Here is a 15,255-nt window from a genome sequence, read left to right as displayed (position 1 = left end):
TCGCCGGCCTGGGCCGAAAATAGCGCCGGCGGACCCAGGCCGAACCCGGCACGCTGGGGGGCGCCCGGGGGCGCCGGGGCGAACTGTTTTGGCGCGAAACAGCCGCGGGCCCGCCGCGTCAGCGACACGGCGTCTCGTCTTCCCCCAAAGGCCTCGGTTCCCACGGGGAATCAATGCCAAGGCTGTCGCCGGTCAGCCTTGCTATTGATTCCTCACGGGCGGCGCGTCACGGGACGGCGCGCCGACGCCTCCCCTTCCTCGCACGTGTACACACGGGTGCGGCGCGGCTATATAGCCGGTGGCCTGCACTCGCCTGTGCCCACACCAGCCCCGCCCCTCGCCGCCGCCCAGCTCCTCCCTCTCCCTACCTCTCCCGAGCGCCGCCGCCCAGCCCCTCCCTCTATCTCTCTACCTCTCCCGAGCCCGTCGCCATGGCAGAACGCTTCCCCGGAGACGAGGCAGTGGCCAACGGCTTCGGCCGCCGTTCGCTCCGCGAACAGGAGTCCTGGCTCCTGTTCCAGGCGAACATCCCGGCGCCGCCGGACATGCGCGCCGGGCCGACAGGGTGGAGGCTCAGCGCCGGGGGAGTGCCCATTCCCCTGTTGCCCGACGCAGTGGCGAAGCCGAAGTACTTCGCCGAGGAATTCGAGGTCGTGCGCGCCTCCCTCACCGACGCCCAACTCTCCCTTCCCCAGTACGCCGCCGACAACCACACGGCTTGGGCGGCGTATTTCGAGCGCCGCCAGCAGCAGCGCTTGGCGTCCATCAACGGCGCGCCAGTGGTTGGCGGTCGGCAGAACAGCGAGGGGCGCCACCTGTGGTGGGGCGTCCCCGGCCGCACACTCGAGGGCGTGCTGACGTACCTCGAAGGCAGCAACGACCCGCCGTTGGCGTACCCGGCGAGGGCGGCCGCCCCGGCGCAGCACCGACGCGCCGGGCCATGGGCGCCAAGGAGGTTCGGGTCCTCCTCCTTTTCTTCCTCCTCCCGATCTTCATCGCACTCCTCCGGCACTCCGGCCCTGCTCGGCGTCAAGGCCGAGCCCGCGGCGGAGACGCCGCTCGGCCGGCGCACTCGCAGCGCCGGCATCGTCATCAACGAGGGCGGCCGGCGCGCCTACTCGTCGGCTCCTCCTCCGCGCTTCGTCAAGCCAAAGACGGAGCCGGGGCTCGCGCCTGTGAAGACGGAGCCGGGGCTCGCGCCGGTGAAGAAGGAGCCGGCCGCGCCGGTGACGACGGAGCTCGACGACGACGACGCGGCCCTGGAATGGGCATGCAGGGACTCCATAGCGATGGAGAAGGAGCGCCAGCGCGCCGCCCTGCTTCGCTTCGCGGAGCGTCGACGCGGCCGCGACGAAGGCGGAGTCGTCGTCATCTGCGACAGCGACGATGACGATGACGATGCGCCGCCACCAGTCCGCCATGGCGACGCCGGGCAGGGGTCCAGCAGGGGCGCCCGCGTCAAGGAGGAGAAGGCTGACGACGACGATGGCGGCGACGGCGGCGACTTCAGCCAATTTTTCCTTTAGATTAGTTTATGTATATGTGCTATGTAATGAAAATCCGCGAACTTCGTCGAAATGTGCCGAAATTTATCGTGTTTGGCCGAATTTTATCGTGTTTAAGCCGAACTTCGCCGAACTTCTTTTATTTTAAAACGTGCCCGGGGGCGGCCCTGGGGCCGGCGGCTGGGGACCAACTCGCCCCCAGGCCCAATTTTTGCGCCGGCTCACCCCCAGGCGGCGATTTTAGGCGCCCCCTGAGGGGCCAACGGCTGGAGATGCCCTGAGATGCTAATTTTCGTTTTTCTTTTTCCAAAAAGATCAAATCTATTATAAAAGTTAGTTTTTGATAAAAAAAAGTTTATAAACGGCCGACTGGAACGACCTTTTCATTCACTGAGAGAGAGAAAACAATGTTGCTGGAGAGTATTTTCGTATTGTGTGTCTTTGGTGCTTTTAGGAGAGCTTGTGTGAATTATATGTTAGAGCATCTCTAGCAGACACCGTAAAAGTGGTTAAACTCTTATAATTTTTGGTTTTGAAAGTTTTGATAAAAAAAATGTATAGAATAGGCACAGTAAAATTGTCAAACACGTAAATATTTTCCAGGCCACCAAAAACCCACACCCGAGACCCTTGTATTTAAAGGCTCGGAGGCCAAACTGAGGGTGCCCCGTATACCGGTCAACGCTGGCTGTGGGTAGATTTCTTGCCCCAAATGTCACCGAACCGACACCGGAGTCTAGGATCTGGCGAAATTCGTCGCATCCGGTCCTTCTTCGTCGTGTCCAACCACACACAGGTCCATATGGTGAGGTCCCAATCTAATTCCTCTACTTTCTCCTCCCGTATTTGTATCGCAGCAACCCTTTCAGCCCTTCTCCATCGTTTCTGCCATGGTCATTCATGTTGGCCGCTTGGACCGGGCTGGCCTCCCGCGGCTCCTTGCGGCCTAGGTCGGGGTAGTGGCGGCGGGGCAAGGCCAGGAGCGGCGGGGAACGACGGACGGGGGGAGGGGGGGGGGTCGGGGGCGGCGGGGGAGGATGACGGGCAGCCGGCTGAGCGATCAGAGGAACAAGAAAACGAGTGTAGAAGACGACCCAAGGAATATCCGTTTGCGGTGGAGAATATTCGGTTTTACGGGTGCCATTTGTATGGTCTATTCTGCGCGAGGCAAAATTAATTCAAAAACCACATTTTGCGCGGCCTGTAAAGGCCTTTTCCGGGCGCGAGTTTACGGCGTCTGTTAAAGATGCTTTTAATCAGTGTACAATTTGTACAATTTTGTTCGTTTGTGTTTTTCCTATTTTCTTGTTTTTTCCTTTTTTAGGAGAGTTTTGTCTCGTTTGTGCGCTCGGCACAAAAGGTTGAAAAATACACCACCCCGCCGCCGCGCTCCGCCGAGGGCACGCTGTCCCCGCCGCAGAGCATCTCAGCGTCCGGTCTGATGGCCGCCGCCGCCACATACAGGTTCTCGGCGCCAACCGCCGGCCGCTCGGGGTCCGGCCCGGAGAGACCTAGTGGTGTAGGCTGCAATTCGACGCTCCGACCCAATGCGGCCGCCGAATCCCCAATCCTTCTCTGTGCCCTAGAGGCTAGAGCTGCCGCCGCACCGTAGCTCGCCGTCGGCGCGGACGCCTCACGGCCCCAAACCCCTCCGCCTGCAACGCGCATCGCCGCCGCCGCCGAGGTGCTCAACATTTCGTTTTTTAGGGTGTTGTTAATCCTGTATTCCCCCTCTCTCGAATTCAGGAGCTGCCATTGGAGTTTTGCTTAGCAAATTATGAGTTCAGTTTATAACGTTGGTACCTGATCATATGCCCCAGTTCACTACTGTGCTTAGCAGCTGGGAGTTATCTGCAAAGTGGAATCCACACTTCTGTTGTGCATTGTGTCCTGAATCCTGACCCCCTGTAATGTTGAGTGGAACTAATGGTTGGGGTCTAATATCGCCTCTCTTTTCGGCTCTGTGTGAGTGTGTTACGCATGTGTTGATGAAGTTACTGTCGATGCAGGTTCCTCAGGATGATGAGGCTATACCGGATGGAGAATTAGGAGAGGTCTCCGTTTCAACTTATGTTAACTCGTTGAAGAATGAGTTCGCGACACTTCGTTCCGCTGAGATTAAGGTGCTTTGAAACCACACATTCTGTACTCCCCTCCGCATTTATTAATCAGATATTCCTGGTGTCATTTGTCTGGTTGTTATAATTTTTTTTCCAGGATATGGTAGAGAATAACAAGATTAAGCTCAGCACCATTATGCAGAGCAATCGTGGTTCTTCAACAATCTGGCAAACGAGTGCATTGGATGGTACAGGTTTAGCCACGAATCTGCTGACACCTAGGCAAGACGATGTGTCGTGCTCAACGCTTGGTCTTGAACTGTGCCTTGCTGAGAAAGATGGTGGCAGTTCTGAAGAAGATAGTCCGTATGGCACATTGACTGCTACTTTGGGTGGAATTCTCACTGCAAAGAATGCTAATAAGCCAATTGAACTACCAACAGTGTCAGGCCTTCCACCTTATACAACATGGGTGTTTTTGGACAGGTCTGTTTCGTATCACAAGCACTTCCCAACCTCCCCAAAACTGATGCAGATGTATTAAATATTGAATCTCTGTGTGTTGCTACTGCACGGTTGAGGTAGAGAGCAGCAGCAACAGCTTATGATTAGATTGAGGGCATGCTTTGAATGGAAGTGTTTGCTGATAGGGATTTTAATAGTATATTTTGTACATAAGAGTTTTACTTTTCTCCTTTTGCAAGAGTAAGGTCTCGTACTGTTTCTGAGAAAAAAGATTTCTGGGGGTTTCATGCAGGAACCAGAGGATGACCGAAGACCAATCTGCATTTCATCGACAAAATATTTACTATAATGCAGATTGTGGTAAAGCTTTAATGTTCAGTGATAGTGAAGATGAAGTTGTTGAGGATGAAGAGGAGAAAAGGGAATTCAAAAGCTCTGAAGATTGTTTTATTCGGTAAACAAACTTGGGGTTTCCATTGTTTTCTTTTGCATTACTTTACCTTACCTAGGTTTAACTTCTGCACTTATTTGTGACTGACATCTGCTATGGTTTAAGAATCACAGTTTTTTGAATGATCGCTATTGCACTTACTTTTCTTTAAAGCAATAAGTTTGTCGTATTTTCCTTTATTGATTGCACACACTTTACTTTAAATTTAAAGATTGTCACAACTTTATTTCACAAGACATAATATATCAAGATTTATACAGTAGTATGAAAGTAGTGCAAATACAAAATATCACTTATGTAATTATTGTGGCATGCATAGGTCCACTTCATTTTCATGTAGTAGAGAACTTCAATAGCAATAAGTTACACATGTGTGGCTTTTTTACTTTTCTACCTAGGGTCTCTTCTGTTGCTGCTGCTGTCTAATTATTTTTCATTGTGGGAACATAATCAAACTAGCCTAGCTTGGACCCCCAGAAAAGTAAGGTTATTGAGTTTTATCCAAACTGGGTGCAGGATTTGCTTTTACCATATTGTTCAGGAACAAAATTATCGAGTTTACACTGTCTACCTCTAATCTGAGTAGTCTGTTGATGAGTTTACATCTTTCTTAAACTTGATAGATCAACAATATATTTTGGCTTCTGCTATAAGATGTCTTTCTCTCGCTGGGCATTTTGATGTTCTGGTGTAATAATTTATGTTCCTCCTCTACTTTCATGTTAGGATGACCATTGACGGATGTGGCATGTCTGATGAAGTGCTGGAGACCCTAGCTCAATGTTTTGAGAAGACTGCTGGTGATATAAAGGTTAGCTTTCTCTTCATAGTCAGTTAATCTCAATAGCATTCTGGCCATTTGGGCTTTTCCTTTTCCAATTTACATTTTCACCATTGACAATAACACACATAGCCCTATTTTTACAGGCCAGATATGAGATCTTACAAGGAGAGAATACTGAAGGTTCTTCCAAAGAAGTGCCCAAACTTAATGCCAAACTGAAAGATATCTACCACGATAAAGATTTGGCTGCAGCATTGGATTCCTTCGATAATCTCTTTTGTCGGCGATGCCTAGTATGCTCATCTATCAATCATCATGTGATATATGTAATGCCTCTTGTTGCTGATGAATATTCTTCTCATCGTGACATTGGCAGGTTTTTTATTGCAAACTACATGGGTGTTCTCAAGATTTAATATTTCCTGTAAGTTTTGTTCCAGAATTATTTCCAAAATTACGTGTTTTTTCTTATTTGTGCCTTCTTCATACAGGCAGAAAAGCAATCACCTTGGGACAGCATGGATGATGGACCATGTGGTAGTCATTGTTATAAACTGGTTCGTATTTTATGGTGTATATGACTTCTGAAAAGCTGCTTGTCTTCTCTGACAATTTTGATTATGAAAAATAAGCACCGACTTGCATTGATACTGTTCTCAAACCATATATTGACAGGCCACCAAACACAAAGATTCAGTTGCATACTCACAACATAATTCTCCAAGCACAAGTTCTTGGAAGAAGGATGCACATCAAATGGAGAATAACTCAGCTTTAGTGGAAGATCGTAATTATTTGATGGTGGAAACAAATAATGAGCATTCAGCAACAGATGGTCTTCGGGATCCTCAGCATTGTCTGGAGTGTTATTGTCTCCGGTGCCGGTATTGCTGTCCTTTTCGCGACACGATTTTGAGCGGCGTCGCTGACGTCGACGTTTTGGTGGTGCGTCCGCGGGCTTGTCCTCACTCGGATCTTTCCTGCCTTCATCGTCGGCCTCTTTGGGTGTATCCACCATATATACATCATATGTGGAGGTAGCCGTCTAGCGTCCGATGAATGGCGGGTCTTGGCTTTGTTTGTCTCCGGCATCGTCGTCCATACCGTCAATGTCTTCGGAGGCGTAATCTAGCATGTCGGTCAAATCCTGGACAGTGGCTATTAAGTGGGTGGTGGGTGGGACATAAAATTCCCCGCTCTTAGCCCATAGTCCGGGCTGGGCGTAGTTCGGAGGTGACTCTTCCATAATGGTAAGGGATCGCATTAAGTCCAAGGCCTCGTTTAAGAGCGAAGGCCGGACGGGGGACCGAGGACCTGCAGGGCTAGGCACGGCAGATTGCAGGTTGTGCTCACCAAATGCATGCCTCGAGAGTTCGGAGTTTGCATCCTGAGGCGGGTTCAGTTGTCTGATGATCGGGAGAGTCTTGTTTGACTCCAGGCTCGCCAAAGGCATAGCTGCCTCCGGGTCTCTGACGAAAAGTTCCATAGTAGGAGAGGGTCTGGTAGGTTTTAGATACCCATCTTTGGAAGAAGTAGTCTGCCTTGCATCTAAGGCCAGGGCAGGGATGATAGTTGGTCCTTGAGCGGTGCTTGATGATGAGTCCGATGAGTTTCCCTCTTGGAATAGAGGAACAATGGTCGAGGTCGTGAACCCTTCAAAGATCAAGTCTCCTCGGACATCGGCGATGTAATTCAGGCTCCCGAATCTGATCTGATGACCAGGGGCGTCGTTGTCGATCTGTTCAAGGTGGCCAATCGAATTGGTGCGTAGAGCGAAGCCGCCGAACACAAAAAGTTGACCGGGGAGGAAGGTTTCCCCGGAAACAACATCGTTGTTGATGATTGAACAAGCCATCGAACCTTCTGCTGACGACACAGTGGAACTCTCAATGAAAGCACCAATGTCGGTGTCAAAACCGGCCGATCTCGGGTAGGGGGTCCTGAACTATGCGTCTGAGGATTGAAGGTAACAGGAGACAAAGGGGACACGATGTTTACCCAGGTTCGGGCCCTCTTGACGGAGGTAATACCCTACTTCCTGCTTGATTGATCTTGATGAGTATAGTGGTTACAAGAGTTGATCTACCTCGAGATCGTATTGGCTAAACCCTAGATGTCTAGCCTATATGAATTCTGATAGCCTCTACGGACTAACCCCTCCGGTTTATATAGATACCAGAGGGGCCTAGGGTTGTACAGGGTCGGTTTACAGAGAAAGGAAAGTACACACCCGGATGTCAATCGTGCCATCCACGCAAAGGAGAGTCCCATTCGGACACAGGAGAAGGCCTTCTACCTTGTACCTTCACGGCCCATCAGTCCGGCCCGTGTCACATAGCCCGGACACCCGACGACCCCATAATCCAGGACTCCCTCAATAGTCTTGGAGAAAACTCGCTCTTCCTTGGACAAAACTATCCAATGATGGTGAAAGGCGATCCAGCTGCTGTTGACACAATGTTACTACCATTTATGAGAAGCAACTGTATCTATACCTCGGACATTGCTATGGTTCCCTACCCTGGCTATCACAATATGCATCCTTATATAGGCCGCTTCAACCTGGATGATCAGTCCTGCGTTGGTCTCGAGATTGAGAATAGCTGGCCCTTCCGAGAGAATCAGTTATGGTTCAAAGCAAGCGTTTCCAATGCCGAGGATTGGTTGAGCTGAAGTTTATTTCATTGCTTTGTTATTTGTTGTGTGAGAAAAACTTTAGTATTTACTAGAATGTTTTGTTGGAAATAATATATAATCCAACAATTATCCTCATTGTCGTTGTGTGTTGATGACTTGTTGTATGTAATGAATGGTACATTTGCATATGCGTGGTTGGCAATAATTGTGGAAAAGTTTGGTCAGTTTAACCGTCGAGTTGAACTGTTTGTATAAATTAAGAACAACTACTTAATCTATGAATGAAACCTACGCGTAATTACTGAATTTTAGTTGCAAAAATTAGATAGTGCTAGTGATTTTTAGCTGCATATTTTGACAAATCGCGGTGTTACAAGGATTGATAAATGGCAATGTTACTAGATCAACAAATGTCAATCTTTCCAGTTTGAAAATGGCAACATACCCAATATGACAGATGCAAATCTTACCAAATTGTTTGTACGTGGTTGCACACGGGTCATCCAAAACAACCATTTGCTTTGAAGGGATGCACAAATCCCACGCTGCGAATTTTCCCTCGACTTAAGGGGGAAGACCATATCTCTCACTTTGCATACGGGTGTTCTATCTAAAACGTTTGCGATCAAGAGCTGTAGAAATTCTGCTCGTCACATTTTCTCTTAGCTTCCTGGGGAAGCTGTCAGTTTGCGTACGGGTGTTCTAACTAAAACGATTGCGATCAAGAGTTGCACAAATCCTACTAGGCACATTTTCCCTTGGCTTCCTGGGGAAGTTATTGGTTTGCATACGGGTGTTCTAACTAAAACGTTTGCGATGAGTGTTTTATATTTAAAAACCGTATTAAACTGTGGCTTGAGAGCCATTAATGGAGAATGTGCGAGCAAGGCGGGCGGCCATGGAAGTCAAAGGTGGCACGCTCCCTACCGAAACCACCAGGCTTGTTGTGAGAAGCTCTGGTTTGTGAGAAGCTTATACCCAAACCTTCCCCAAATGGGACAAAAAATTTACCATGGCATGTTGATGCTGCTCCATGATACCATGCCAAGTTTCATGAATTTCAGACGAGTTTTGGATTTAGTAGAATTTAAAAACCATCTATCTCAATGTTTTGCTAGCAATCAACAGTGTCCTGGTGTTTGAAATTCATTCTCATTTCTTGCATGGGACCTAAGCATGCACCCAAGGACACATATTTGATTTTTCAACCAATTTATATGCACCGGAGCATGTGCATGTATTTCAAATTTGAATTGTGCACATAAAATGCCTAGAAAACCTAGTTAATATATAAAAATGTCCAAAAGAACCCCAAAAAATTCCAAAACGTAACACAACACTCCTGTTGTTCTATGTTGACACTAGAAATTTTTTGAAAGTAATAAGAGGCAACGGATATCGTTTCGTCCCCAAAGATGGCACGTTCCCTACCGAAACCACCAGGCTTGTTGTGCTTATACCCAAACCTGCCTCAAATAGGACAAAAAATTTACCACAGCAATTTGATGTCGCTCCATGATACCATGCCAAGTTTCATGAATTTCAGACGAGTTTTGGATTTACTAGAATTTAAAAACCATGTATCTCAATGTTTTGCCGGCAATCAACAGTGCCCTGGTGTTTGAAATTCATTCCCATTTTTTGCATGGGACCTAAGCATGCACCCAAGGACACCGATTTGATTTTTCAACCAATTTATATGCACTGGAGCATGTGCATGTATTTCAAATTTGAATTATGCACATAAAATGCCTAGAAAACCCAGTTAATGTATAAAAATGTCCAAAAGAACCCCGAAAAATTCCAAAACTTAACACAACACTCCTGTTGTTCTATGTTGACACTAGAAATTTTTTGAAAGCAATAAGAGGCAATGGATATTGTTTCATCCCCAAAGGTGCCATGATGTTCGAAATTCATCCCCATTTCTTGCATGGGATATAAGCATAAACCCATGGACACATATATGATTTTACAACCCACGTTGGTGCACCGGAGCATGTGCATGTAGTTTAATCTTGAATTGTGCATCTGAAATGGCTAGAAAACCAATTTAATGTATAAAATGTCCAAACGTACCCTGAATAATTCCAATTCTTTTACGACACACATATAGTTGCATGTTCACTATAGATAAAAGGTCTAGCAATTCAAACATCGTCCATTGCTGCTGTGACCCCATTATGTCATTCAAATCAAGATGAAAAATCAAGTAGATCCCACACAGTTTATTATCACCAACCGTGTGAGATGCAACATAAAATATCCTGGAGCACCGTCGGTGTATAGTATGCCTATGGCTTACGCGAGAAGGTGTGTCGGTTATAGTCCACAACCAGCGTGTCAAGCACACTAGCTCGCTCCCCAAATACCCCCACCTCTGCATCTCTCGCAATCTCGAATATATTACTGCCTCGTAATCTCGAAAATATCTACCACCTGGAAGATTTCAATGTTTGATAGCACACGATTAGTATGCGCGGACCGTCTGTGATGTCTATTACTCCCGCTCTACTTCATTCCCTTGTTTCAAATTTTCAGTAACCCTGGCATTTTACTCCCGCCTCTTCATCCCTCGCAATCTCAAAAATATCTGCTCGCACTTGATCCAAATTTTCAATAGCCCCGCCTTGTTACTCCCGCCTAGTAAAATTTTCAGTTGCAGCGGTATTTCCTCAAACACCACCTTGCTCCCCCCTCGACACACACCACACACCCCCTCCCCAAAACCTCTGCTCACACAGACACACACACCACCCCCAAAACAATTGGTAGGTCGCCGCCATTGCCGGCGCCTCCATCCTCAACCTCTACCCGTGTGCTGGGGAGCTCGAGGAGCCAATGGCCAAAAAGAGGTTTATCGCGGCTTTTTCGCCCGACGCCGACGAGGTGTCCCCGTCGTCCTCCGCGGGCTCGATCCGCAGTCGCCCTTCCCCCGAGACGCCCGCCGCCACGCCCCTACGCCGGTTTGAGGACTTCCCCGTCCTCCCTCGGACCCGGCAGCCGACGAGGTCCTACCTCGGGGTTCGGTAGCGGCAGTGGGGGACGTGGGTCGCTGAGATTACAAATCAGGAGACCCACACCCACTGGTGGCTCGATAGCTTCCACACGGCCGAGCTCGCGGCCATGGAGTATGACCGCTGGCATGTCCGCTACCACGGCGCGGTGGCTAGGCTCAATTCCCCTTCGGCACACGTCCGGTCGACCTCGTTCCGCCGGAGCCATGGGTGGTGAGCTCTGCTATGGCACGGAGGACCGCGAGGCGTGGGAGCGCCTCGAGGCCGAGGCCGCCGACGAGGCCTGCATGCAAGTGCTCTACCGGCAGCACCCGGAGCTCGTGGAGGCGGAGCGAGCGATCTTTGCCGGCACGGAGGGCGGTGAGGTTATCGTGCTCTCCTCTGATGACGAGGTTGAAGGTGGCAAGGACGGCAGCGCTGAGGGCGGCGAGGTTATCACGCTCTGCTCCGATGACGAGGTCAAAGGCGGCGGCGACTATGGCACGGAGGGCATCGATGTGGGCCCCGAGGACGAGGAGATTGACGTCGATGAGTGAAGGAGTGCCTTCCCCAACGACCGTGACGATGGCACCGGCCCTGACCCGGCTCGCGGCACACCGTACATGACGAGGAAGGATTGGCTCGACCTCTACTTTGACCGAAAGTAGTTTACCTTAGTTTAAATTTATGTTTTATGTTTGATTATGCAAAACTATCAATGTTTATGTTTGAATGCATGCTACTTTCGGTTGAACCTGCTTTGAACTTGATCAAATTGAAGTTTACAACGTTAAGTTTAGGGGATCGACTAGAAAAGGCCAAAAATTGCTGGAGTATACAGCACAAGACAACATCTAGAAAACACCGATGGCCCCATGCTATAGTCAACTTAATGTTCCTTTGTCCGAGACTGTGTCTGCTTCTCCTTGTAAAATGTCAGGATTCATTTATAATGAAATATATGTTGCCAATATTTGAATTCTCATATTCTAGTGAATCAAATTTTGAATCCATTTTCCTGAAATTACAAATTAAATACATACATGCTCGCATATAATTAATAATATATGAATTAAAGCTTTTTTCTATGTGCGATGATAATTGTGATGTCAACAATGTCTCATCCCACTTGTAAGCTGCCATGTCAGCATCTTCTGGGCCCATTTGTCAGCAGCGTTGACCGGTTAAAGCTGATGCCGAGCTATTACTAACGGGACCGTCAGCGATAAAACCCATGGAGGACCCACATGGAAGAACCCACGTCAGGAACTGCTGACCCCACCTGTCAGAATATTTGACCGATCAACCCAATGGACCGAACACCAATGATAGGATTATCGCCGCCAAAAAGATCTTAGCCGACAGATTGAGCTATCGTAGGTGACATTCTGGGCCGTCGCCGAAAACAACCATTGGTAACATTTTTTTGTTCGTCACCTAAAATGTGGGAAAGCGGTCTTCTTCAAGCCGAAGGCGAACCCTGATAATTGAATGAAGGTTGGGACAGAACTCCAAAATAACAGATCCTTTCCTATTAGTTCGATGTTCCTGTTGGGAAAGCAAGAAATGTGCTCTTGCACAACAAAAAAAGTGGTACCATCAAAAATTATTTTCTATGACGGCACTTTGGTGACGGTGGGGGTGACGGCCGGAAAATGACACAGGTCTATTTTCCCTGAAGAAAAAGGGTTATACGTGACACAAGCGGAACGTCACTAAATAGTGCAAAGTTTGTAGTGTCTGAGCTCCCCCTCTCCGAGAGATTTGAGTGTTTCCCTCATACTCCTTTCATTCTTCTCACCCACAACAATTGGTTCATCATCATTTTAATCATTATATTGGGAATCACTCACTGGATATGTGTTGTTATGTTGCATGGATGAGGCGAAAGGATCAAGGCACTAATGCAGGTATCAATCCCTATTTATGCAATGGATCCACTTGGGTTAATTTCCCAAATCAATAGTGTGATCTGGAGAATTAAACACCACCTTGGCCGCATAACCATAATCCTCTCGCCTTACATAGTCCACAGGGAGTATTTATTAGATACAAGTCAATTGAATATGTTAGATACACAAATATGGCATTGCAATAAAGCTAGTAGATTTTCCATGGGTATACTAACCATCCTCACCTACCCCTCCTTTGTTTTACACGGTACTGATGTTTGCATTTTTTGAGGGACTGATTATTCTTAGAAGGAAACACTGTGGTCATGTGGTGAGCCAATGGGGTTACACCAAAGTACTTTTTTGCCCTTGTAAATTCTCACACAGTTTGTGGTTAACCCTCCATCATTTTACATTTTCCACCAAAATACGGAACCACATCACAATAGTTAAACTAGCTAGGTCCCACCTCTTAGGACATATGATTTTGCTAACCTACTCACGCTCCCGCCGTGTAGCGGCAGCGGGGGTGGGGATAGTAAAATAATTCCAAAGATATTCAACCATGCCCCCTTTATAATCTCCTCTCCCGCCAATCCCCATAGCGAAACCCTCTCTCATATCTTCTCAATAGAAAAACGCATCTTCCCGTTCTAGAAAAGAATGTGTGACCAAGCCCTAGATCCACGAGGGGGCAAAGCTCAAGCCTTTTGTCCACACGACGTGGGTGCGGCCATGGCGCTGCTCTCGATGGCCGCATCTGGGAGCGGCTCCCATCCGTCTCCCTACCCAACTGAGGTTTGCATATTTATTTCAATGTTTTCATGTCTTTTATGCTCCGAGGCGCGGATGGTATCGGTGGTCTCCATCTATAGATGGGAAACACGAATAGGAATATGCAACAATTTTGCAAAGACGGATGTATGTCAAAGATCTAGATTGGGATCTAGTGACGCGCGTTGGATTTCGGTTTGAATCTTATTTAATTTGCTTTAATTTATGCATGCATCTCGATCCGTAGTTAAGTTTTATGTTTATAGTCGGCTGTGGATGATAGCTCAAGTTTCATGTGTTACTATCTATTTTTGGTTTGATTATGATAGTTTTTAGTACTTTCTGTGTATGGTGGTAGAATTTGATTTCCCTCCATGGGTGAGGTGCTAGTTTTCGTTTTTTTTTTTGCAAAAAGATCAAATCTATTATAAAAATTGGTTTTCATTATTTTTTTACAAAGCAGCCGACTGAAACGGCCTTTTCATTCATCAAGAGAGAGAAAATGATGTTGCTGAGAAACTATGCTTGAGTATTTTCGTATTGTGTGTCTTTGGTGCTTTTAGGATAGCATTCTGTGAATTATATCTCACCCTCTAGAGTCTACAATTTATACAGGTTTGTCTCGTTTGTGTTTTTCTTTTTTTCTTGTTCTTTTTCTTTTTTGAGGGGTGTTTTGTCTCGTTTGTGTGCTTAGCACAAAAGGTTGAAACCACCCAGCCGACGCGCTCCACCGTGCGCATGCTGTCCCCATCGCAGAACATCTCGTGCCTGGTCCGATGGCCGCCACCGTCACATACAGGTTCTCGGCTCTAACCGCCGGCCACTCGCGCCGGGGGTCTGGCCCGGAGAGACCAGTGGTGTAGGCTGCAACCGACGCTTGGATCCAATGCGGCCGCCGAATCCGCAATCCTTCTTTGTGCCCTAGAGGCTAGATTTGCTTCCGCACCGTAGCTCTCCGTGGCCGCGGACGCCTCACGTCCCCAAACCCCTCCGCCTCCAACGCGTATCACCGCCGCCGCCGAGGAGTTCGATATTCCAATTTCATTTTCTAGGGCGTTGTTAATACTATATCCCACCCCCTCACTGGATGTCTGTTGTTATGTTGCATGGATGAGGCGAAGGGATGATGGCACTAATGGAGGTATCAATACCTATTTATGCAATGGATCCAGTTGGGTTAATTTCCTAGATCAATAGTTCGATCTGGAGAATTAAAGACCACCTTGACCGCATGACCATAGTCCTCTTGGCTTACATAGTCCAGAGGGAGTATCTATTAGATACAAGTCAATCGAATATGTTAGATACACAAATATAATCGTCAAAAAATGTTAGGTACACAAATATGATATTGAAATAAAGTTACCTACCCCTCCTTTCTTTTACACGGTACTGATGTTTGCATTTTTGAGGGAATGATTATTCTTAGAAGGGAACACTCTCGTCATGTGGTGAGACAATGGGGTTACACCAAAGTACATTTTTACCCTTATAAATTCTCACATGGTCTGTGGTTAACCCTCCATCATTTTATACTTCCACAAAAATAGTGAACCACATCACAATAGTTAACCTAGCTATGTCCCACCTCTTAGGACGTATAATTTCGCTAACCTACTCATGCTCCCGTCGTGCGGCGGTGGCGATGGTGGGGGTAGTAAAATAATTCCATAGATATTCAACCCTCCCCA

The 15,255-nt window shown here is 47.7% G+C and overlaps 1 protein-coding gene across 1 annotated transcript in view; it reads left to right on the top strand.

Annotated features, from left to right (window-relative positions):
- Window positions 1–10,935, top strand: part of LOC147958285 (histone-lysine N-methyltransferase EZ1-like) — a 30,104-nt gene extending 19,169 nt beyond the window's left edge. The window contains exons 2-12 of the mRNA XM_087532029.1: window positions 2,830–3,024; window positions 3,118–3,189; window positions 3,515–3,628; window positions 3,723–4,051; window positions 4,323–4,484; window positions 5,208–5,292; window positions 5,409–5,558; window positions 5,642–5,689; window positions 5,757–5,822; window positions 5,941–6,210; window positions 10,678–10,935. Of these exons, the coding sequence (XP_087388155.1) occupies window positions 2,830–3,024; window positions 3,118–3,189; window positions 3,515–3,628; window positions 3,723–4,051; window positions 4,323–4,484; window positions 5,208–5,292; window positions 5,409–5,558; window positions 5,642–5,689; window positions 5,757–5,822; window positions 5,941–6,210; window positions 10,678–10,935 (1,749 nt within the window). The remainder of the gene's footprint in view (window positions 1–2,829; window positions 3,025–3,117; window positions 3,190–3,514; window positions 3,629–3,722; window positions 4,052–4,322; window positions 4,485–5,207; window positions 5,293–5,408; window positions 5,559–5,641; window positions 5,690–5,756; window positions 5,823–5,940; window positions 6,211–10,677) is intronic.
- Window positions 10,936–15,255: the final 4,320 nt, after the last annotated feature.

This window comes from Triticum urartu, chromosome 7A (genome assembly GCF_056163025.1).
Source record: "Triticum urartu cultivar PI428250 chromosome 7A, HENAU_Tu73, whole genome shotgun sequence".
Taxonomy (NCBI): Eukaryota; Viridiplantae; Streptophyta; class Magnoliopsida; order Poales; family Poaceae; genus Triticum; species Triticum urartu.
This window is presented reverse-complemented; position numbering and strand designations above follow the sequence as displayed.